The sequence below is a fragment of the Vipera berus genome, assembly GCF_964194415.1.
Source record: "Vipera berus genome assembly, chromosome: Z".
Lineage (NCBI taxonomy): Eukaryota > Metazoa > Chordata > Lepidosauria > Squamata > Viperidae > Vipera > Vipera berus.
This window is the reverse complement of record NC_138205.1, coordinates 69772303-69796932: the sequence shown is the minus strand read 5'-3', so window position 1 is coordinate 69796932 and position 24630 is coordinate 69772303. Positions and strand designations below refer to the sequence as shown.

At 37.3% G+C, this 24630-nt stretch overlaps 1 protein-coding gene across 1 annotated transcript in view; it reads right to left on the bottom strand.

Annotated features, from left to right (window-relative positions):
• Window positions 1-5196: 5196 nt before the first annotated feature.
• Window positions 5197-24630, bottom strand: part of GLI3 (GLI family zinc finger 3) — a gene marked incomplete at its 5' end in the record, with an annotated part of 336414 nt that continues 316980 nt past the window's right edge. Inside the window, 5 exons of the mRNA XM_081343170.1 lie at window positions 5197-8133; window positions 13984-14311; window positions 17356-17631; window positions 18794-18958; window positions 20122-20271. Coding sequence (XP_081199296.1) covers window positions 5897-8133; window positions 13984-14311; window positions 17356-17631; window positions 18794-18958; window positions 20122-20271 — 3156 coding nt within the window. The 3' untranslated portion in view covers window positions 5197-5896. The remainder of the gene's footprint in view (window positions 8134-13983; window positions 14312-17355; window positions 17632-18793; window positions 18959-20121; window positions 20272-24630) is intronic.

Genomic DNA, 24630 nt, shown 5'->3' with positions numbered 1-24630 from the left:
TGCCAAGAAGAATGCCTACAGATTAATTATTCTAAAACTAAAGTCCTAGTTTTTGCTAAGCACCCTAAGATGGCTGGTCTGGGGACTAAATAATTATTTAATTGAGCAAGTCAAGATCTTTAGATATCTGATTTATTTTTGCCAAGCTATGGGCATCCATAAATCTCTTACAAATCATTCCTTCCTTTGGAAAGAGTTTGCTTTTTCGAGAATCATCTTTCAAGCATTTCATTGCCTTCTGAACCTGATCTTTTGTCTTGAAGCTGGCCTATTTAAAACTGAAACTTCTGCCTGGATTTTCAACTTCTGCTACTCAATTAAGCTTTCCTTTTTTCCAGTCTGCTTGACCCCCTTAATTATGATTGACAGCTTTCAATCTTCCTAAAGCCAGCCAATATATGCTAAATTACAATTTATGACTTTTCACGGTGAGCCATCACTTTGATGGGCTATTTAATGTGCACTAGCTGATCTCAACAAGATGTCATTGACTTAGAGCTGCAAGTAGACTACCCAGCTCTATCCAGAAATATCTTCTTGAGTCCTTCTGTACACTTTGTTTAATTTATATATTTCAGTCATATAATGATCCCAAAATTCTGGAGTGCCTTCTCCTTAGCCAGTTTCAATGTCCTTCCAATATCTGTCATTGAAGGAAGACACTAAAAAATCTCCTTCAAATAGAGTGTGTGTCCATGCAATGGAGGAATAATTGAATTGGTGAAACATTATTCTGTATTGCCCTCTTTATGCAGATGATCACCAGAAATAATTTCCATTCTTTACTAAACATTCTGGTCATTCTGATTTGTTATATCTCAAGATGTTATTAATATATCAATCAAATTTTATTTCCTTAACCACAGCCAAGTACTGTTCTATAGATTGCATAGTAGTCCATAGTATTAATTCTAATCTTTTTTCAGATATTTTAGACTTACAGCTTTCTTTTTATCTTAATTAATTGTGACTTGTGTTTTATTTGCTGGCCCAAAGATTGATTTGATTTATAAGCCACTATCTTATTTCACTCTATGGTAATTGTGTTGGCATTTGGCTACATACTTTTAAATAACTTTTACTTTTCTTTTTTTCTCATTTTTAATTAAAATGATTTTAACATTCCAACACTGATGCTTTTGTTTTTACCTCCTCAAAAAGAGTTGATGTTCTTTGGGCACATGAGTCAAAATTACTAAGGCTATGTGATGATTCCACAGGATGGGTTTTCCTTCACCATCACAATTATTTTCCCAGATTATGGTTCAAGATGTAGGAAAATCACCTCTGTGGTTAGCTTATGTTAAGGAGAAGACCGATCAAGGCATTTCCTTCCTTCAGGAAAAAAAGCAATAAGGTATTATGTTAATTATAATATAGCTTAAGACTTGCCCCTAGTTTTTGAAATAAACATTCAAGATGAAATCTTAAGTACAAATGTTTTATTGACATTGTAAGAAACATTTTACTTCTCATTACAAAAGAACTAAATAGTTTTTGAAAACCTTGGAACACCACACTATGACTGTTTAGTCTGATCTAAGGCTCCAAGAACACTAGATCATAAATGCAAATTTATCAAATGAAGACTACTAAGATATTCCTACTATATGTAAATATTTTACACTGATTTTTTTTAAAAGAATACTTATAAAAGTTAAAAAAAGAAAATACTACCCTAACATACATTTCTATCTTACACATCTGAAGATTGACAAGTTCCACCCCCCAAAAGATATTCAAATCTACATAGATAATGACATATGAATGCCAAAGAATCACAGGACAGTATTCAGACAGTTTTCTTAAAAGCAGTAAAGCTATTATGGAAAGCAAAGCTTTACAGTTAAAGTTTGGCACTATTTTTTTGGTCCCCCAACTTTTTTTTTAAAAAAACCAAACACAGATTAATTAAGAATAAGGCACATATATTACAGGAAGAGAAACACAGATTTTTAAGAAAATGAAAAGAGGACATCCAAAAAACAAATAACCAAAGCAAGAAACCAGGATTTTTAAACATAGTACCAATGTGACAATTTCCTTTTAGTAAGAATAAAAGTCTAAATTGCTGTCTTGATATTTAAGTGCATAGTTTTAGGTTCCATTCCATTCTGGAAAGTTCTTTCCTATCTGAGTCTAGCTGTATTTCCTTAAAACTCTCAATGATCTCACAGACCTATTTCTTGCAAGCTGCTCTAGATTGACAAGTTAGGCATATCCAAATGTATCTTTTGATAATTCAAACATACTACTTGTAAGTGACAATATTATATCAGAGAATAAAGGAAAAGGTTAATTAAAAAACTAACCAATGTATCCAGCAATATTTCATGTAAAATTCAACACTCAGTTTCTGGTGACAGAAATTAAATTATTATTTCTAGGTATATATAGTCTGAGTCATTTAGAGAAGGACACTACACTTAGATACATTTGAAGGGCACAAAGCTTGAAAAGACAGATTTATAATAATGTTGACAACATCCAGTTGAGATTTCTGCTATTAAAATTCCTACCAAATTCACAAATGGAACATATTTTCATATCTGGCTGAGCTAGTAATGGTTATTATTTAAGAACCTGCATATACTGTACCATTAGATGCATACATAGCACTAGGTGATGCATAGCATGAGGTATATAACTAATTACGTATTTGTGTGTTAGATGTGTAATCTAAACCATTCTGAAGAATTAGGTCACACAGAGATTATGCATATAATACATTACTAATTTAACACTGGTTCTTAGAATCAACCTAAGTTCTAATGGACTTAGGAATCTTTTGAAAGAGTCTCAGATTTAATATTTTAACAAGCATTCGGGAAGATAAAATTCTCATGACTATTGAGTCTTAGCTGGTGCAACAGATTTGCAGTAAGCTTCAACTACTCATTAACTAAAGCCCTTCACCTCCATATTTCCCAAGTCCAGCTTAAGGAACTGAAAAAAATGACCACTCTGTGAAGAGCTTCAATTAAGGAAACATAAAGCAAAACATCAGCAATTATCAATCTGCACTGAGAAGCTTACACCACAGATATGCAAGAAAACATAATGTGTCTTAAATATGTATTTTATAAAACTGAATTATTGGAATTATAATAATTCAAAAATTTGTCCTTTCTTTTGTTGTCAGTGTACTTTAATAAACAATATTTTTACTGGAAATGAAAACAAAAAAATAAATACATCTGTTTTTATATAGATCTTATGGAAGAATATTTCAATGGTAGAAAAAGTAGCTTCTCCTCTCACTTAGATTAGTTGCTTTTTCAATGAACAAATATTACTCTGCACAAGAGCTGCAATGGATAAATTACAATTTTCATGTAATTTTCTATTGTTCTGTGATCTATTGTTAAATCCAGAAAGAAATTAAATATTATTTATTTTGTATAAGGACTCAGACTTGATTATTCAGTCCACTGATTTCAATGTTTATTTTAAGTAAGACCCAGTTTGGACCCAATACACTGTAATAATAAAAATAAATAGAAATATTTATCAGAGGGATCACAATCAAGCAGAAAATTTATCCACCAGTATCAGCCAAAATTGTCATCATAATTTTGAGTATCCATGTGGTTAAGTATTTTTAAAAGTTACAGCCTACTGTCATAAAAAATTGTTTTGCTATAATGCAATGGCTGGATTAAAATTCAACTATCCAGACCTTACTGGAAATGAATTATATAAAAAGATCCCAACTATCTCATTTGACAGGACTCAATTAAAGGATTCAAGTACAGTTCAGTAATATTTCCTGAGTCCTATCCATAAGAAATTGGATACAGAAAACATATTATAATTCTGACACAGTTGATTAACTAAGACGTTATACAGCTGTTTAGTGAAGTCTACTAAGTCTACTTTCAAATCCAACAGCACAGTTTCGGCCCAACAGCAATGGAGGTTTTTGGGAAATATGGAACAATAAACTCTTCATTAAAACTCCTGAGTTGTGAAACAATCTCCATAACTGAGTTTTCAATCATTTTATTATTTGCCTGAAATACTAGGAAGCAGTCTTTGCTGTCACAGAACATACACACATTAGAGTTATAATACCAATTAAATGAATCTTACTATGATTATTTTGGAATGTGTAGTAAGATTAACAAAAATAACTAAACTAGCAGTGAGGAATGAGAAGATAAATAAATTAACTGCAAATGCTGAGTAACTCAAGAAACTGGATTATCTGGAGCAATAAAAGTATAACATGAGATATCAAAATATGATAAACTATATGACAAATCTCAAAGAATGAGTAGCATTTTAAATATTTTGGATACATACATGTATTAATGTAAATCAGTGTAAACACTATCAATTCTGTTCTTACTATATTAACGTTTGAACAGTGAAGGTACTGGAAAATTGCCTATTCTCTTTAAATATATAGACCCACCAACTATTGCTATTATTTTCCTTTGATCAGACTAATTCCTTTTAGTATATTAACATGTATCAATATGCATTCATATTATCAAACTTGATATTTTCAGACTAAAGTATGTAGGCATTGGCCAGTAGTTTGCTGAACAACTAAATGGTATGAAACTCTTATATGAGTCAGGAAACAAGAATAATCAGTTTTAACTCTTCCTATGTCTCCATGAATGGAGTGCTATCAGCGGTTTCAAATATTGAGACATTTATAGCACCATTACATTATTCTGAAGCTCTGGTTAGTGCTCCAATTGTAAATGAACAGTGACTGAAAGGAAGAAAAAGCTTTGAAAGACACTGAATCCTTAGAAATATGTAAATCACATGGCAAGAATGTTAACTAATCTTTCTTTAAAAGTGCATATTTTATTTAAGTCTCAGTAAGGAGATTTATAATAGAGGTGAACAGTAACATGTTTATTCTAATAGGTGCATCACAACGTATTAAAAAAATGTGAGGCTTATTGTTATATCCCAGTGGCTAAAAACCTAACTTAATTTTTGATCAGAGCAGGATATCTAATACTTAACTCTCCCCTCTCACCATGTTAACACTTTTATTGGAATAAATTTCAGGTTTAAGTTTTGCTGTTTTCTCAGCCTAAACCAATGATTTCTACCTTAGGTTCTAGACAACTTTAGAGTTTCTTGGAAGCTTATTAATAAAGTGTGAGAATAAGTAACAATATACAGAATTTTCAGAATGGCAATTTGTTCATTGCCTTTGATCTTCTCCCTGTAATATAATCCACTGCAATCTTAATCATGCTGTTAGTTTATACGTGACATTGATGAAATCCAACACAGCAAGCCAACTTTTTGCATGAAAATTCTGAAAAATTCTGCAGCAGGCAAAATGATATAGAAAATGAATTTCCCCTCAAAAATAAAAAGTTTAAAAAACCACAGATATAAAGCAAAAGAAATAACCACTCAAAAATATTAATTTTCCCCTCCCATGCCATAAATTAGTTTACTTTGCTTTCAACAATTCTCATCAATGAAATTTATAATGACGTGGATAGTATTTCAAATTTTGTCTCAGAAATGTGCCTTAGAAATTGTTTACATACAGTAAGAGTTCTGGTCATAATCATTCAAGACTTCTTTTGGATATCAATAAATTGTAATATCAGATCCTCCTCAAAAATAAGCTAACATGCACATTACACTTTTACAGTGGTTTGTAATTACAAAAATAAAAACAGTCATATAAAAGATAAAATAATAAAAAAGAAGGGATAGCATGTGTAACAATACTGATTCAAAGCTGAAACGGAAGACAGTTTCTCCCTAGAACACTTTAGGGTTTTTCAGTTCTAATTCCATAAAAGGAATATACTTGAAACACATCTCATTTAGTTGAGATGAGACTGTTACAGTACTTAAGACAAGTAACAAAAAACACACATTTTTTCATACCCTAAGTTGTTTAGGTCTATTGCATAACAGCAAGAAACTTGCTTTCTTCTGCAAGTGAGGTCAACAAAGAATTCATGTCCCCAATAGCCATATTGTTTGTACTTATGGGCATAACTGGGAATGTAAGAAATGCTTGGGGAGTGGTAAGACGGGAAGAATTGTGTGATAGATTTTGAATGATACTGGGACTCAGGGCTCCTGAAATTAAACTGGCATGATCACCATCATCTACAATAGCATCAAAATCAATTTGCACACCTTCAAGGCTGCTTGTGTCAATGCTGTCAACTGTGCTTGTCACTTGGTTGACACCTGGGGAGAGAAGCTCTGATGTACTTTCAATAGCTACCTCTTGTATTAGGTAATTAGCTTCTGAAAGGGAAAAAGTTTCTGCTTTCAGAGCTTGCTGATTAAACCCTGTGGTTTGGTCATACAACTGACCAGAATAATTCTGCACATTGGAGCAGAATTGTTGTAACTGACCTTGAGATTCTACCTTGATACCTGTAACCCTGTGTGACTGGTTTGTATCCATTAGAAGTCCAGATTGCCTCATCGTGTTATTCCTTAAAGTGTTTTGCCATCTGTCTCCATAGTGGTTGGAATATGGTTGGTAAGTTTTGGCAAGAATTGATGGATGAGTCCCATTCTGAGACAAGAGTTCTTGGCAGCTATCTTGTGAGGGAACTAAAATTTGCTCTATCATTTTATTAGAAGGTCTTGCTTCTTGGCAATGGCTCATTTCATCTTCTGACTTATTAGAAAGGTATTCCTCAAAAACTATATTTCTGCTCTGCATCTTGTTAATTTCATTGGCAGACTGCTCATGTGGCATCACATGATAGCCAAAGTTTTGCTGACTTCCACTAGTTAGCATGAAATGGCTTCTTAGCTTTTCAGCTCGATTCATCACATCACAGGCATCGTTCACAGGTTGTCTGCCAAATTTATTACTATATAGCTGTGATTTATTTGAGTGTAAGTGATAAGAACTTGTGTCATTGTTGTTCATAATTACATTTTGCTCTACACTGCAAGATACATTGTTGTCTGCAAGATGCTGAAAGACATTTTGTTGGATAATACCATTTCTCTCCAGTGCCTGCTGCAGCTGCTGCTGGATAACCAAGTTATTATAGGGGCCTATGGTTTGAGTTTGCTGTATTAAGGACTGTGGTCTACATTTTAATTTTGATGGAGATAAGTCAGAACTTCCTGAGCTTACTTCATTCCATTGAATTGGTAGGTCATTTTTCTGAGAGTTGCTTGTTGGAGGAGATTGATCAAAGTTGTTATTGTTTTCCATTGCTGGATTGTGATATTCTTTGTTGCTGTGTAGCTCATCATTTGGCAATTGGTTGTACAAACCTTGATTCTGAGAATTCAAATACTGGACCACATCATCTGGTAATAGATCTTCATCATTCAAACAACCATCAGCTTCTGTGGTAGCTGCTTCCATAGCCACATTCTCACAAATACCTGGCGGGCCAGGGGAACATAAATTCTGGAACAAACCAACATCTGAGCAAGTGTAATTCTTCAAGATTAAGTTTTGTTTTTCAAAGTATGGAGGCAAAGCAGGAGGGTTAAAGCTGTTGAGACTGTTAAAACGGTGGATTCTTGGAAAAGACAGGTTATCTGAGACTGGTCTTGCAGGATCACTAGCTCTTCTTGTGCTATTCCCAAGCATATCACGAGGCAGTAGGTGTCTCCTGTTGTTACTGTTGGCCCCAGTATCACTACATCTTCGAGGAGAATTTAATGGAGGTAAGGGTGACATCCCAGATTCCCTAGATTCACCCAATAGTGCCATTCTTGTTTTCAAGCTCATCCTCTCCATATTAGGAAGTGGTGTTGGTGGAGGCCCACCAATAGCTGCTGCATATTTTGCTTTCAGCCTGTATTGTTGTGTAGGAGTAAGACTGAGAAGTCCAGGCAAGCTGTCACATTGGCTAACTTCACTGGATCGTCTTGAAGCATCAGTTGAAATGGGATCATAGGAATCGGCAACACTGAGGTTCTGAAGCCTTCTGTTTCCCTGAGAAGCATCACTGGATCTACGACTGGAAAAACAAGGTGAAATCCCAGAGGACCTACGACTGCTCATGTAGGCTGAGCTGATTGTGCTAGTACTGCTATCCCTTCTGTTTAGCATGTTCAGTATAGTAATATCTGTTTTTGTGACTTCATTTTTCTTGGTTAAGATAGTCATGTTTCCTCCAATGCTGCAGCTGCTAGTTGACTGAATATCTGAAAAGAATATTGAAAAGAAACTGATCAGGAGAAATGCCCCAAACCCTTTCAGAAACGCTAACATTTTCTAAGTCCGAGAGGCAACTCTCACCTTAGGAGGCAAACTGTATCATAGATAGGGAAATGTCACTAAGGATATCCAATTGCCCCTCCTGTTAGTAGGGACAATCTTTAGTAATGATTCTTTGCCATCTGAATTAGATAAACAAAAACAATTTGAGAAAAATAGTAACTTAAGCACCCATCTCCAAGCCATACAGGGCTTTAAAGATATTGACCAGCACCCTGAATTGCACATGGAAACACTAGAAATCAATGCAGTTCTATAGCAGTGGTATAACACGGTAGTGCTGAAACTGGTTTCTATATGGACTGCTGCATTCAGAATTGTTAGATATTGTTCAGGAGTCATATATAAAATGTCAGTTACAAAAGACCAGGTCCAAATGTGAAAGTTCAATTAAACTGATTTATTGCTAAAAGCTGATGCACAGGAATCTTCTCAACTAACAGTCCGCACCGGTTAAAGTTAGACAAGGATTAACAACATTTGAGGGTGGTTGGATTTTTGTTTGTGGCTTTGTAGGGATTCTAGGCCAATCCGTTCTTTCATTCTGCCCCCAGGTTCTGTCATTCCTTCTCCTATACATATCATATTATAAGCACTTAATTTTGCTCTGGATGTAATTGTACCTTATTTTTTATGTGGTGTTAACTTATGACTAGATCATTTTTTTTGGTAACAAGTAAATCAATCCTACTGAGTATTGCTATGCTTCCACATGTAAGTACAGTATATTAAGAAGAAGCCATCAAGGATGCTTCTCACTGAACTGCAACTGGTCAAAAAATTGATACTGAAATCTATATGTAGCACTCCTTCTTAGCAGCCAATTGATGATACCTGCTTGTCACATGGAAAAATCTGAATTCAGTATAGTTCCCCACCCCCCACAAAAAAAGTTAAAAATGGACACATAAAATGCTGGAAGTCATATGTATCTTGCAGTTGGCCTTTACTGCCCTGTTTCATACAAAGTAAACAAAATTAAAATTATCCTTTTAGCTCTTTCTCCATATTACAAATATTTCTTTTTTAAATTGTAGATGATATCTAGATTGAAAATTAAAAAAGCAGTAAAATATTAAAAATTAAAATCAATTTAATCAAACTTATATTGATCACTAATTTAGTCACTTGAATGCAATAAGGTTTGTCTGGCATGATCTGTTTTTGACAAACCTATATTGGTGTCTAGTAATTTGCTTGTTTCTAGGTGTTCCCAGAACTGTTGTTTGATTATCTTTCCCAAGATCTTCCCAGGTACTGACATCAGGCTGATTGGTCTATAGTTTTATGGATCCAATTTTTTGAAGATGGGAACCTCATTAGCTCTTTTCCAGTCCTCTGGTAGTTTCCGGTACTTCAGGATTTTTGAAAGATATGGTAAAGTGCCTCAGAAATCATGTCTGCCAGCCACTTCAGAATCTTCAGATGTAATGCATCTGGTCCTGGTGATTCCAATTAGTCTAGACTGATGGGGTTGTCTTATCAATTTTGCCTTCTTGCCTATTTTGATTTGTATTCCTAATAATTTTTTATGGTCCTGCTTTTCTTAGGGTTAGAGTAATTTTTCCTTCCCCTTCATGGATTACTACCTTGTTGTGGTGAAGGGGCTTGCATAATTCAATGAAGCTATGAGCTATGCCATACAGGGCCACCCAAGATGGGCAGGTCACAGCAGAGAGTTCTGACAAAATGTGATCCACTGGAGAAGGAAATGGCAACCCACTCCAGTATCTTCGCCATGAAAACCCCATGGACAGTACCAAAAGGCAAAAAGATATGACACTGGAATGTGAGCCCCTGAAGTCGGAAGGCATCCAATATGAGATTGGGGAAGAGAAGAGGGCTAATGCTAGTAGCGCCAGAAAGAATGAAGCGACTGGGCCAAGCCGAAAGGATGCTCAGCTGTGGATGTATATGGTGGTGAAAGGAAAGTCCAATGCTGTAAAGATTTTTTTCTCCATAGGAACCTGGAATGTAAGATCCATAAATCAAGGAAAGTTGGACGTGGTCATACAAGAGATGACAAGCCTGAACATCAACATCTTAGGAATCACCAAACTAAAATGGACAAGAATGGGTGAATTTAATTCAGATGACCATCAGGTACTGCGGGCAAGAATCCCTCAGAAGAAATGGAGTAGCCTTCATAGTTAATAAAAGAGTAGGAAAAGCAATACTGGGATACAATCCCCAAAATGACAGAATGATCTCAGTTCGAATTCAAGGCAAACCATTCAATATCACAGTAGTCCAAGTCTATGCCCCAACCACCAGTGCTGAAGAGGATGAAATTGACCAGTTCTATGAAGCGCTACAGCACCTTAAAGAACTAACACCAAAAAATGATGTCCTTATCATCATGGGGGATTGGAATGCTAAAGCAGGAAGCCAAAAGATAACCACAATAACAGACAAGTTTGGCCTTGGTGTACAAAATGAAGCAGGGCACAGGCTGACAGAATTTTGTCAATAGAATACAAAGGTCATAGCAAACACTCTTTTTTAACAACCCAAGAGATGGCTCTATACATGGACATCACCAGATGGTCAACACAGAAATCAGATTGACTATGTGCTCTGCAGCCAAAGATGGAGAAGCTCTATACAGTCAGTAAAAACAAGACCAGGAGCTGACTGTGGCTCAGACATGAGCTTCTCATTGAAAAAATTAGGTTTAAACTGAAGAAAGTAGGAGAAAGCACTAGGCCACTTAGGTATGAACTAAATCGTATCCCTGATGAATATACAGTAGAGGTGACAAATCGATTTGAGGAATTAGATCAGATAGACAGAGTGCCTGAAGAACTATGGATGGAGGTTCGCAACATTGTACAAGAGGTAGCAACTAAAACCATCCCAAAGAAAAAGAAATGCAAGAAAGCAAAATGGCTGTCTGAGGAAGCTTTGCAAATAGCTGAGGAAAGGAGGGAAGTGAAAGGCAAGGGAGAAAAAGAAAGATACACCCAATTGAATGCTGAATTCCAGAGAATAGCTAGAAGAGATAAGAATGCCTTTTTAAATGAATAGTGCAAAGAAATAGAAGAAAACAATAGAATAGGGAGGACCAGAGATCTCTTCAAGAAAATTGGAGAGATGAAGGGAACGTTTCATGCAAAAATGGGCATGATAAAGGACCAAAATGGCATGGACCTAACAGAGGCAAAAGAGATTATGAAGAAGTGGCAAAATTACACAGAAGAACTATACAAGAATGAGCTTAACGTCCCTGATAACCATGATGAGGTGGTCACTGACCTCGAGCCAGATGTCCTAGAATGTGAAGTGAAGTGGGCCTTAGGAAATCTGAACTTCAACAAAGGTAGTGGAGGTGACAGTATTCCAGCTGAGCTATTCAAACTCTTAAAAGACGATGCAGTAAAAGTGCTACACTCAATTTGCCAGCAAATTTGGAAAACTCAACAGTGGCCACAGAATTGGAAAAGATCAGTTTACATTCCAATTCCAAAGAAAGGCAGTGCCAAAGAATGTTCAAACTATCACACCATTGCACTCATTTCACATGCTAGTAAAGTTATGCTTAAACTCCTACAAGCTAGACTCCAGCAGTATGTGGATTGAGAACTACCAGAAGTACAGGCAGGATTTCGAAGAGGCAGAGGAACTAGAGATCAAATTGCCAACCTAAGCTGGATCATAGAGAAAGCTAGGGAGTTCCAGAAAAAAATCTACTTCTGCTTCATTGACTATACTAAAATATTTGATTGTGTGGATCACAACAAACTGTGGCAAGTTCTTAAAGAGATGGGAGTACCAGATCATCTTATTTGTCTCTTGAGAAACCTATATGTGGGTCAAGAAGCAACAGTGACAACTGGACTTGGAATCCCTAATTGGTTCAAAATTGGGAAAGGAGTCCGGCAAGGCTGTATACTGTCACCTTGCCTATTTAACTTATATGCAGAGCACATCATGAGAAAGGCAGGGCTAGATGAATCAAAAGCTGGAATTAAGATTGCCGGGAGAAATATCAACAACCTAAGATGATACCACTGTAATGGCAGAAAGTGAAGAAAAACTAAAGAGCCTCTTGTTGTGGGTGAAGAAGGAGAGTGCAAAAGTTGGCTTGAAACTTAACATTAAGAAAACCAAGATCATGGCATCTGGCCCTCTCAATTCCTGGCAAATAGATGGGGGAAAAATGGAGGTAGTGACAGATTTTATTTTCCTGGGCTCCAAGATCACCACAGATGGGGACTGTGGCCAAGAAATTAAAAGACGCTTGCTCCTGGAGAGGAAAGCCATGGCAAATCTAGACAGAACACTAAAAAGCGGAGACATCACCCTCTCAACAAAAGTGCATATAGTCAAGGCTATGGTCTTCCCAGTTGCAATGTATGGTATTGAAAGTTGGACCATAAAAAAGGCTGTGCGCCAAAGAATTGAGGCCTTTGAATTGTGGTGCTGGAGAAGACTCCTGCGAGTCCCTTGGACTGCAAGGTGATCAAACCGGTCAATACTAGAGGAGATCAACACTGACTGCTCTTTAGAAGGCCAGATCCTGAAGCTAAAACTCAAATACTTTGGCCATCTAATGAGAAGGAAGGACTCACTGGAAAAGAGCCTAATGCTGGGAAAGATTGAGGGCAAGAGAAGAAGGGGATAACAGAGAATGAGGTGTAGTCACTGAAGCAGTAGGCGTGAGCTTAAATGGTCTTCCCAGTTGCAATGTATGGCAGTTTAAGTTGGACATAAGAAAGGCTGAGTGCCAAAGAATTGAGGCCTTTGAACTATGGTGCTAGAGAAGACTCCTGTGAGTCCCTTGGACTGCAAGGCAATGAAAACTGTCAGTCCTAGAGGAGATCAACCCTGACTGCTCTTTAGAAGGCCAGATCCTGAAGTTGAAACTCAAATACTTTGGGTACCTAATGAAAAGGAAGGACTCACTGGAGAAGAGCCTAATGCTGGGAAAGATTGAGGGCAATAGAAGAAGAGGACAACAGAGAATGATGTGGCTGGATGGAGTCACTGAAGCAGTAGGCATGATCTTAAATGGACTCCAGAAAATGGTAGAGGAAAGGAAGGCCTGGAGGAACATTGTTCATGGGGTCTCGATGGGTCAGACACGACTTCACAACTAACAACAACAATTTTTCCTTTTTTCTAAAGATAGATCCAAAGGATGAATTAGGCAATTCTGCTTTCTCTTTGCTACCTGTTACTTTCTTCCCATTTTCCTCCATTAGTAGACTTTTTTTAACATATTGAAAGAAACTTCTTAAAATTATTTTTACATTTCCTTCAAGTCTTAGTTTATTTTGAGTCTTACCTTTCCTGATTTCATCTTTGCAGATTCAAGCTATTTGCTGGATTTTGCTTTATTTGTGTATCCCTCTTTCCATTTTTTTGTACTTGTCCTTTTTGTCTTTCAATTTATCAGAGAATTCTTTATGCAACCATGCTGGTTTTCTCTGGTCTCTTATTTTTCTTTTTTAGTGGTATTGTGCTAGATTGAGCCTTTATAATTTCTGTTTCCAGAATTTCCTAAGGTTCTTGAGTTGTTTTCCCCTTAGGATTTTTATTAATGGAATCCTTGCCAAACTCTTTATGTTTGTTGATATCAAACTATAACAAATAATTACATAGGGCAAATTGCTCTGCTTTTATTTAAATTATTTTTTTCCTATTTTAAGATTAATATTCCCATTGTTAAGAGGACTAAGTTCAAATATATTATTTTTACTTTCTCTTTTAAAGAATGAAATCTCAATCACCCAGGTGATACATTCAAATAATTATATTAAGTAAACACATCTTACCATTTCCTATAAGAGGTGGCAAAGCTGGGGCTTTGGAAGATGGCATGGGGTTCAGTCTTGGAAGCACTCCATTGATTTGCTTTAACTTTTCTAGCTTGACTTGTTCCATCCACTTGGTCTCTGTCATATTTCTCCTGGTCTGTAAACCAAGAGCTGTGGTTGCTGTAGAAATGGTAGAATCCATGATAGGGGTTTCATCAATAATGCTGAGGTCTCCTACATTATCTCTATTGGTCAGATTAAGCTCGATCCCATTGTTGGCATAGTTGCTGATGGAGGACTGTTCACTGCTGCATGTAGACTGACCACCAGGGCTTGGTTGAGATGTCTGGAGGAAAACAAAAGTTGGTGTCAGAGAAAGAACAGTCATTCATATAAATTTTTCCATTTCTGTCAGGTTAAAAACTACTTGAAACACTTCTGAAGAGACTCAACAATACTTTATTGCTAGCCAACTACACTATGTTAAGAATCTCACTAGATAGATTACATTCCCTTGGGAACTGCAAGATAAGTATTTGGGGGGAGGTCTAACCTATGCTACTTACTGTTCCAACAACTCTTAAGCCCAGGCTCCTCTTAATACCTCCCTCTAATCTAGCTATAGATTCCACCACAATTTCCTGTATTTGGTTCTGTTTCGTAACTGCAATATTTATGTGCCACAGGTAAATCTACCAACATTATGCAATGTTGTCTTTGTACTGATGATATTAAGAGAAAAGCAAAAAAAACCCCTATTTTCCAAATTAAGGATGCTGTTGATTAATAGAAAAATTGTTCTACTGATTTGTAAAACCTAAGTAGCAGGGTTTTTTTTTTTTTTTTATAAAAAGGGAGTTAGCCAAATATATTTTACACTAGTACCTACTCCATATATTGTTTATAATACCTATAATAGTACAGTGTCATAAGTGTACAGTTTCTTCAGAAAAGTTATGGCTGCTTTTCTATAGTCATTTATATGGGAGTTCTATTCTACTGATCTCACTGTTGTCACATAACAAACATGTATACATTTGTATTTTGAATCAGTTCCCAATACATTTAGAGACAGAGATTTTCTCCATTTTCTGCTCTGAAATGTTTCAGATAATCAAACATTTAGAAAACTACTTCTGCAGCTGTAGATACTAACGTTAGTATCATCTTCATCATCTTCAAAAATCAGAAATGAGAAACTAAAATATTTAGACCTTTAGTTGTCATAGCTTTAGTGATGCAGCATTCAATATTCATACAAATTAAGACTAATTTGTTTTGGAATAAAATCTGGATTGTTAAATGCTTTAACAATATAATCCCTGCATCATATGTGATAAGCAAGCAAGAACGTTCAATATTAACTAGTAGCAACATCAAACTATTCTGCCAAACTAATAATATATTGTATTATATGCATTTGGTTCAGATTTAAGTAGCATGTTTAAATTACTTAGTTCAACATGAAATGTCATTGGAATGGCTACAGTTGAATGTTAGCTGAATGAATAAATCTGGGGGTCAGAAGCCTGTTCTTATATCTGGAAAATTCTTTACATCAGTAGCAACTACAGAATGATCACATATGTATAGGTAAATATCTACATATAAAACTGATTTCCACAAGCTAACTGGGTATCATGCCATTTGTTATGAAATATGTTTTTATAACAGTTGTGAATACATTTAATGAAATGGTTTCAAGTAGCAAGTAAATGAATTTTTAACCGCAATGAAAATAATGTGGAGAAATTAAAATTCCCTCACCTTATTACCCACTGTCCTTAGGAAGAGAGAATATGGCATTAAAAGTATTAGGCAGAAGAAACATTGGATTAGTAAAACAAAAGTAGTAAGACATTTGATTATACAATGCACACACAAATCAATTATTTTCGTGCCAATGTTACATCAAAGTATATTTGATGTTATTCCTGAAATAGTCAATTTTGCCTCTTCACTCTCAAAGGTATTTAGATCCTGGAATATTAACTAGGAATTACTAGGAAATATTTTAGTACACCTTAAATACTTCTACAATGACATTCAGTCCCTCAGGGCCAATTTCTGATTCAGCATCAGATCTGAAGACAAAAGAAAAGAGCTTTTCCATATAGGACTGGCCATCCATTCAAATCAAAATGCGAAAAATATATTTTTCCCACTCTCCATTGACAAGAAAGGCTATCATAACACAGAACATTATTGTAAGTATGAGAATTTGCATAGATTTCTAGGATAAGGTGACATATCATGAAAAATATTGTGGACAGTTATAGTAAGTATCTAGAGTAGTATGTAATCCACAATTACATATTACTTGATCACAACTGTCTTTTAAAAACATAGTATTTTCCAGGGCTAATGGGGAGATATTACATCATGAAAGCTTCTATTTCCAATAAAAGTGTTACTCACAAACAAATTAAGACTAATTTCATTCTTACTTATGAGGAAAATATTCCTTTATGATTTTAAATTATATTTGTAATTGACTAGAATTTATAATAAAACTTCATAAAAATATTTTTACATTTATATCAGCAATTAACAGTTGCAAAGTACACAATAAATAATGTATCTGTATGGCCACTGTTTGATTTCCCCCCTTTCCTGTAATATTTGCTTTTCCTAAAATTCCATGGTTTTGCAATGGAATATTGATATAATGGTATCCTCTGAAGCAACAATTTCAGGTTCAGAGCATATGGGTACTGTAGTTTCTTCTATTAATAGATAGAAACTAATTTTAGAATGGCAAGTATATTCTTGGGAAAAGTTCTGTATAATTCCAATAATACGGAGCTTTTTACAAGAAAGAGTCCTACAGGATTGTGAATTAAATAGATAAACTTGTCTGGAAGGTTCAGTGGCAGATCTAAATTTCCAAGCCAATGCAGTGCAATTTAGGCAGATTTACATTATTATGCATTCTACTGGGATACACTTGGTTAGGCTTGATAACAAGGCATTTTGTCAAGAAAGTTATTATGGAAGATGGTCATTATAATCATTCAAATATAAATAAGCTTTCATAATCTTTGCATTATACATCGTACATTACCACTATTTTTAAACATTTAAGTGGTGTTAAAATATTGCAGATACACTGGTCCATTCAAGACTAGACCTCAAATAGCACTCAGTTGTAACTCCCATCAGATCTATGACCAGGACAAGCAAATACAAATTTGAGTATACAAATTATGTGAAAAGCCATTAAATAGTTTGCTGTTGATGAGTTCCTCTGAACTATATAGATTATACAATAACTTCCTTATTATTATAAACAGATATTCTGAAAAAAATGTAATCATAGTATAATAATAATATTATTAATGAACAATGTACACTTTTATATCTAAGAAATAAAAAGAAATAGAAGCTTACCACTGGCTTCTCTGACTTAACAGCTTTAACTTCGAGGCATTCTTCATGCATTGAGGTAGTGTTGCTGAGGTCCCTTTGCTCACCAACTGCACCTTGAGTCAGGTGGCCTGGGGATCTGCCTTGATCTCGTGGTGGTGGATGTCTTGGATGGATATCTCCACGTTGCTTCTTGGTGACATGTGCTTCAGGACCATGCACAGTTTTTACATGTTTTCGGAGAGAACTTGGGTCTGTATAGCGCTTTGTGCAGCCTGGTATTTTGCAGACATAGGGTTTCTGTAAATGGAAAAAGTGCTACCATTGGTTTGGGTTTGGGTATACTGCCTTAATTAATTGGATGGAATATTCTGTCCAGCTTCTGAGAATAATAATAACAGTCCTGTTACACAAATTGAGCTGAGAGTGACCAAAAGAAGTAATGTGGTAGAATCTCCAGTCATGAGAAAATTTGAACCAGGATTTGGTTGCTAAGCTCAAGCACAGCCTTTTTCATTAACACCTATTTCCCCCTTTCAGAAAATTGCTAACTGGATTTGTATCATTTCTATGTATGAATTGGAATAGTAACTTGGCCAATAGGAATATTATTATTCATAGGAATATTTCATATGAAATAGTCTCGATTTTAATATATTCACTAATATTAAAAAAGAAATTAATTAACACTAGAGATCCTGGATCCCATTTTGTCCTTATTTTATTAGAAACTACCTTTCTACTTTATTCACAGTTGGCTCAGGAATCTACCCATATTTTTAATATATTAAAGACCAGTCTCAAAACAGAAAAGAAAGAGTTGTGCATGCAAGAAATGCTTGTATAGTATTTGTTACTGCTTCATGTACCTGTTGTGGCAAGAAGACACATAATTTTTATGTCTGTAATAACTAACCAAAAGCAAAAGAAGATGAAAAGCAGGTAATGAGATCTATTATCAGGAGTGATGCATCTGAAGATTATCTACAGTATCTGTGTTTTTTTCTAGCAAGCATGCCATATTTCCAGCTGGAGTGTGAGAGAAAAAGAACCAATAATCAAATGAATGACTGAATGCGGAAGCCATCAGGCACATTTCAGGGAAAATCTGGCTAGCATTGGCTGAGTTAAACAAATGTTCATATTTTTGAAAAAATCTTCCTTATAAAACTATCAGAGAGTGTATTGTTTGGGTCTATCTCATGATTCAAACAGGATTTTATTTGGATGTTGCAGAGTTAAAGTTATTCCTTATGTCCCAGCAATTGAAGCAGATTTAAAAAGAAAATTTGGATTCTAGAACCAATTACTTGCTTCTGAATCATCATTTTTCTTGAGTTTCATGTCTTTATGTATCTTTAATATATAGTTGAACCATAAATAAATGTTTAACAATAAATATTTTTGATAGCACTACACTTATGCATTGTTAGAGAATTATACAAACCATGTGTTTTCTTACCTCATTAGAATGAGTTCTGTTTTGATGTTTGGCACGATCAGATGCATTTGAAAATGCTTTGTTACAACCCTCATGTTCACAAACATATGGTTTCTCTCCAGTGTGAGATCTCAAGTGGGTTTTCAAGTTTTCTAGCCTGGAGTAGGCCTTCATACAGCCTTCAAACTAAAGGCAAAATGTACTATTATATTATTCTAAACATTTCTTTATAGAAGGTGAAGTGTGGAAAAAGAAATAATACAGTAAAATACCCCATATCAAACACAGCTTTCAAGATCTAGCCATGGTAGTAATATGTTCTAAATTTTGTTCTTCTGTTAAAAAATGATGCTTTTACACAAAAAATAACAATTATTTTACATTATAAGGCACTGGCAGGATTGCAAGCCTATGCAAGTTTACCAAGTAATAGACAAAAAATAGACCTCGGATTTCATGATCAGTGTGCCAGTCTAATTATCTCACAAAAAGAGACAGCATGCACAAACTTGGATTTAATTCAGGCCAAGTTTCTAGATATAGTGATTTAAAAGAGACTAGTAAAGCCTAACCCTAACCAGGTATCCTCCAGATGTTTTGGGGCTGCAGGTCCCAAAATTTGTAACCATGCTTGACTGTGGAAAGCTCATCAAGTGGAAATTCTTATAATATTCAATATCAGAGGATATGGGGACTACACGTGAGGACTTTACTAACCTATCCATTTTTTTAAAAAAATAGAAGATTACTTGTAGAAGGTTACTTTTCAAAGCTATTAATCCTAATAACTGGTTGAATTCTATGGAGAAAAGATATATATCTCGAAATCCAGTTACTTAAAACAGCCTATTGCCTTAAGGCCTTTTCCATAAAATATCTGCCTAGCTGAAGATGGACTCTATTATATTTTTCTAGGGCTGATTCATAAAAATGGCATATTCAGGATGTTTATAAGTGGAACATATTTTGATTTGAAATTGAACTCTTCATAGAGAAGATGTTCCATTTCTTTCCTGTTTTTTGCTCTATTTTTTTCAAAATGGGATAACAGGTTTGGGGCAGATTTATATAATTGCATTACAATACCCATTATTTTTAATCCCAGTTCAGCTGTGTCCACTTTGAAAAACTCTTTGCATATTGTTCACAGTATGCTCTCTAGCAAATGAAGTCAATGTCATTGATAAATGTAAATAATTTATAAGAAGAAACTCCAACAGTGTACAAACATTACTTTCTGCAGAATATTTAAAGTAAATTTTAATGTAACCAAACTGCATTCAAATAGTAGGGAGCAAAGAAGCAAACCAATAAGCGCCTCCTGGTTTATTATAACAGTGTTTACTCACAGTGCATTTGTGTGGCTTTTCTCCTGTGTGTCTCCTCATATGTACAACTAGCATGTACTGTGCCTTGAACGGTTTCTGTTCTCGAGAACAATCAAGCCATCGACATACAAATTCCTTCTTCTCCCCATGTATGTGATCATTGTTTATATGCTATGCAGATTTAAAAAGAAAGTTTTGGTTACTGTACACTCACATTGCACTATTTTACAAACATACATACAATTATACACCTACATATCTCTGAGGCCAAGAACAAAGTTGGGGGGACTTGACGTAAAAGTGAGCACAGCAGGGCAGGAGAAGCATGAGATCCTCACCTAACAGCAGTATTGTCATTTTCATTCATTTCATTTATTTCATTTTATTAAATTTATATGCCGCCCTTCTCCCTGAGGACTCAAGGTGGCTCACAACAATAAAAATTAAAAAAAAAACATAGAGTAAAAAATTTAAAAGAGAATTAAACAATGAATGCAAAATTACGAGACAATTTAACCCAGTAAAAAGCCTAATTAAAAAACATAGTCAGTCCAGGCCCGCTTGTTGGAACAACCAGGTCTTCAGGTCACGGTGGAAGGACCGCAGGTCAGGGGCCGTCCACAGCTCTGGGGCTAGTTCATTCCAGAGGGTCAGCGCGCCCACAGAGAAGGCTCTCCCCTTGGGGGTCGCCAGCCGGTATTGCCTGGCCGATGGCACCCTGAGGAGGCCAACTCTGTGGGAGCGAACTGGGTGATGGGAGGTTGACAATGGCAGCAGGTGGTCTCACAAGTACCCCGGGCCTAAGCCATGTAGGGCTTTAAAGGTTATTACCAGCACCTTGAATCACACTCAGAGGGTAACTGGAAGCCAATGCAGCTCGCACAGGAGTGGTGTAACATGGGACTACCGAGATACTCCCATAAGCACCCGTGCGGCCGCATTTTGCACCAGTTGAAGCCTCCAGGTGCTCTTCAAGGGCAGCCCCATGTAAAGAGCATTGCAGTAATCCAGGCGAGAAGTGACAAGGGCGTGGGTGACCGTGCATAGGGCATCTCGGTCCAAAAAGGGGTGCAACTGGCGCGCTAGGCGAACCAGTGTGAAGGCCCCCCTGGTCACGGCCGTTAGATGATCTTCCAAATTAAGCCGTGAATCCAGGAGGACACCCAAGTTGCGAGCCCTTTCTGAGGGGGGCAATACCTCCCCCCATCAAAAGAGATGGAACTTGTTGGACAATATGAGATGCTGGTATCCACAGCCACTCGGTCTTGGAGAGGTTAAGCCTGAGCCTGTTCCTTCCCATCCAGACCTGCACCGCCTCCAGGCACCGGGACATCACGTCAAGTGCATCACTGGGTTGGCTCGGGGTGGAGATGAACAACTGGGTATCATCTGCATATTGGTGATACCTCACCCCAAAGCCATGGATGATCTCACCCAGCGGCTTCATATAGATGTTAAACAGGAGGGGGGAGAGAACTGACCCCTGAGGCACCCCATAAGTGAGGGGCCTCAGGGTAGATCTCTGTCTCCCTGCCAATACAAACTGCGAGCGGCCCGAGAGATAGGAGAACCACCGTAAAACAGTGCCTCCCACTCCCAACCCCTCGAGCCGTCGCAGCAGGATACCATGGTTGATGGTATCAAAAGCTGCTGAGAGGTCAAGTAGGACCAGGAGAGAGGAACAGCCCCTGTCCCCAGCCCACCAGAGATCATCCACCAGTGCAACCAATGCCATTTCCATGCTACAACTGGGTCTGAAACCGGACTGGTATGGGTCCAGATAGTCCGCTTCATCCAGGAACTGCGGGAGCTGACGCACCACCACACTCTCAACAACCTTCACTACAAAGTGAAGGTTGGAGACAGGATGGTAGTTATTCAATGAGGCTGGGTCCAGGGCAGGCTTCTTGAGGAGGGGCCTCAACACCGCCTCTTTTAAGGGGAAGACACCTTCCATCAAAGAAGCATTGACAACTGCCTGGAGCCAGCCCCCTGTCACCTCCCAGGTGGCCGAAACCAGCCAGGAGGGACATGGGTCCATGATCCTGTCCACATCATCCAGAGTCACAGGGTCAAACTCACCCCAAATGGTATGATCAAGACCTGCCCTCTCCACTCTGCCGGATTCTGCCCAGTCAGAGTCCAAGCCAGTCCAGATCTGAGCGATTTTGTCCTGCAGATACTGTACAAATTCCTCAGCCCTACCCTGCAAGGGGTCATCCCTTGGTCCCTGATTAAACAGGAAGTGGGTCACTCTAAAAAGGGTGGCTGGGTGGTTATCTGCGGATGCAATGAGAGCGGAAAAGTAGACATGCTTTGCCGCTTCCATCGCCACTAGGTAAAACTTAAGATAAGTTCTTAGCTGTGTTCGATCAGATTCAGATCCGCTGGACCTCCAACAGCTCTATAGGTGTCCTTTCCGGCGCTTCATCTCCTGGAGCTCCTTGGTAAACCAGGGGGCCACCCAGGATCTGTACCTGGTCAGAGGCCGCAAAGGCACAACTCGATCCAAGGCCCCAGCAGCTGCCGTCTCCCAGGCCTCTACTAGGGCCTTGGCATAGTCATGGGCAAGGGAAGCAGGAAATGTCCCAAGCTCTGTCTGGAACCTTTCAGGGTCCATCAGGCATCTGGGGCAGAACCACCTGGTCAGTTCTGCTTCCCAGCAGTGGGGGGTGGCATACTGAAAGTCTAGCTGGAGAAGAAAATCGGACCATCACAGGGGTTGGATGATTAAATCCCCCCTACCCAGATCATTAATCCACTGCCCAGAGATAAAAACCAGGTCGAGTGTGTGCCCTCCATTATGGGTCGGGTCCTGAATTATTTGAGTCAGGTCCATGGTCGTCATGGAAGCCATGAACTCCCAGGCCAACTCAGACGCCTTACACACAGAAGGCAGATTGAAATCCCCCAGAACTATAAGCCTGGGGAACTCAATTTCCAACCCAGACAAGATGCCAAGAAGCTTGGGCAGGACTGATGACATGCAGCTGGGAGACAGGTATGTAATCAATAGGCCCAACTGAACTCCAGGACCCTACTTCAAAAGGAGAGACTCACACCCGCCTATCTGAGGGACAGTGGCCACTCGCAGACAAAGACTCTCCCTAATAATAACCGCCACCCCCTGCCCCTGCCCGGGGCCCACGTGAAGCACCCGGAAACCCGGTGGGCATAATTCTGAGAGAGGGACACCCCCCCTCTTGGCCCAACCAGGTCTCCATGATGCCTGGCCTAACAACTCAACCTGGACTACCAAAACTGTTGTCCTAAGTGAAGTGATGTGTTGCCTAATGGCCACATCGCTTAAAGTTGGAAATTCGAACACCAATTAGGCCAGGCATGTCAAACTGCCAGTCCGCAGGCTGGATGCATCAAACCATGCCCACCCCATTGCCGGCAATGGGAAAAGTCAAGATACATCTTGTGACATCAGGTGACATCGCAATTTTGACATGCGTGAATTAGGCCATTACTTCCATATTTCATGACCGTCATTAGTTTTTATGAACATTGGGACAAGGACAAGAAATATGATTCTCTAAATTTTGTTGAACACTACCTCAAGCATTCTTCATTCTGGCCATGCTACATGGAGGTATTGAGAGCTGTAGTTCAGCAATACTTGGAGAGCCACAAGTTCAGTATCACTTTGCAAGTAATGGGACAAATCTTATTTTACTTTTATATTTCTTCTGACTGACTCAACATATTATGAACCTTCATGAGTGACTGTACTGATATGATAAATATCAAATGGTAACTGGGAGTAAACAAAGGGTTCAAATGAATATTTGATTACTTAGTCCATGTAAATGCAGTATATCTTAGTATGCAATAGTATGCAATGGGCAGGATAATAGTTTTTTCTACTTACTACAACATTATTTTGCTCCTGTAACACCAATATGAATTGTGGCACCACAATCTCAAGAATGAAATGGGAAATAGCTATTTTGGTTGGGATAAAATAGCTAGATATTTAAATGAATAAATAAATAACAAGTATTCTTATCAGTATATGCAATAGGCCAGGCTTGTATTCTTAAGAATTAAAGTAATGAAAGTAACATTAGCATTAAATAATATTTACTTGCCTCCATGTTTCTTTTTATTGATAACATGAGTTGAGATTCAACAAATGCAAACATTACACTATTTTAATATATTACAAATAGCAGCATGTTTAAAACCACAAGGCCAGTTTAAAAACTCATAAAACAGGACAAGGTAACCAGATACTTAATAGTAAAGCAGAAGCACAAATTAATGGCAGACTTGGGTAAATCCAGGTATCTTTAGCTATGTAGAAAGCTTACAATCAAACCAAACTGAGTACAGTGGTAATTCTACTTTCAGGATGTTTCTATTTGTGAATCTCATTTCCTAGACTGCTGCATAGTAAATTCCAAGAGAATTCTTGAGAGTCTCATTATTAGATTGTAATATCAGCACAATACCTCTTGTCTTATCTGATACAGAGAAACAAAGTTGGCATTCATTGATACATGAATTAATTTTATTCCTAAT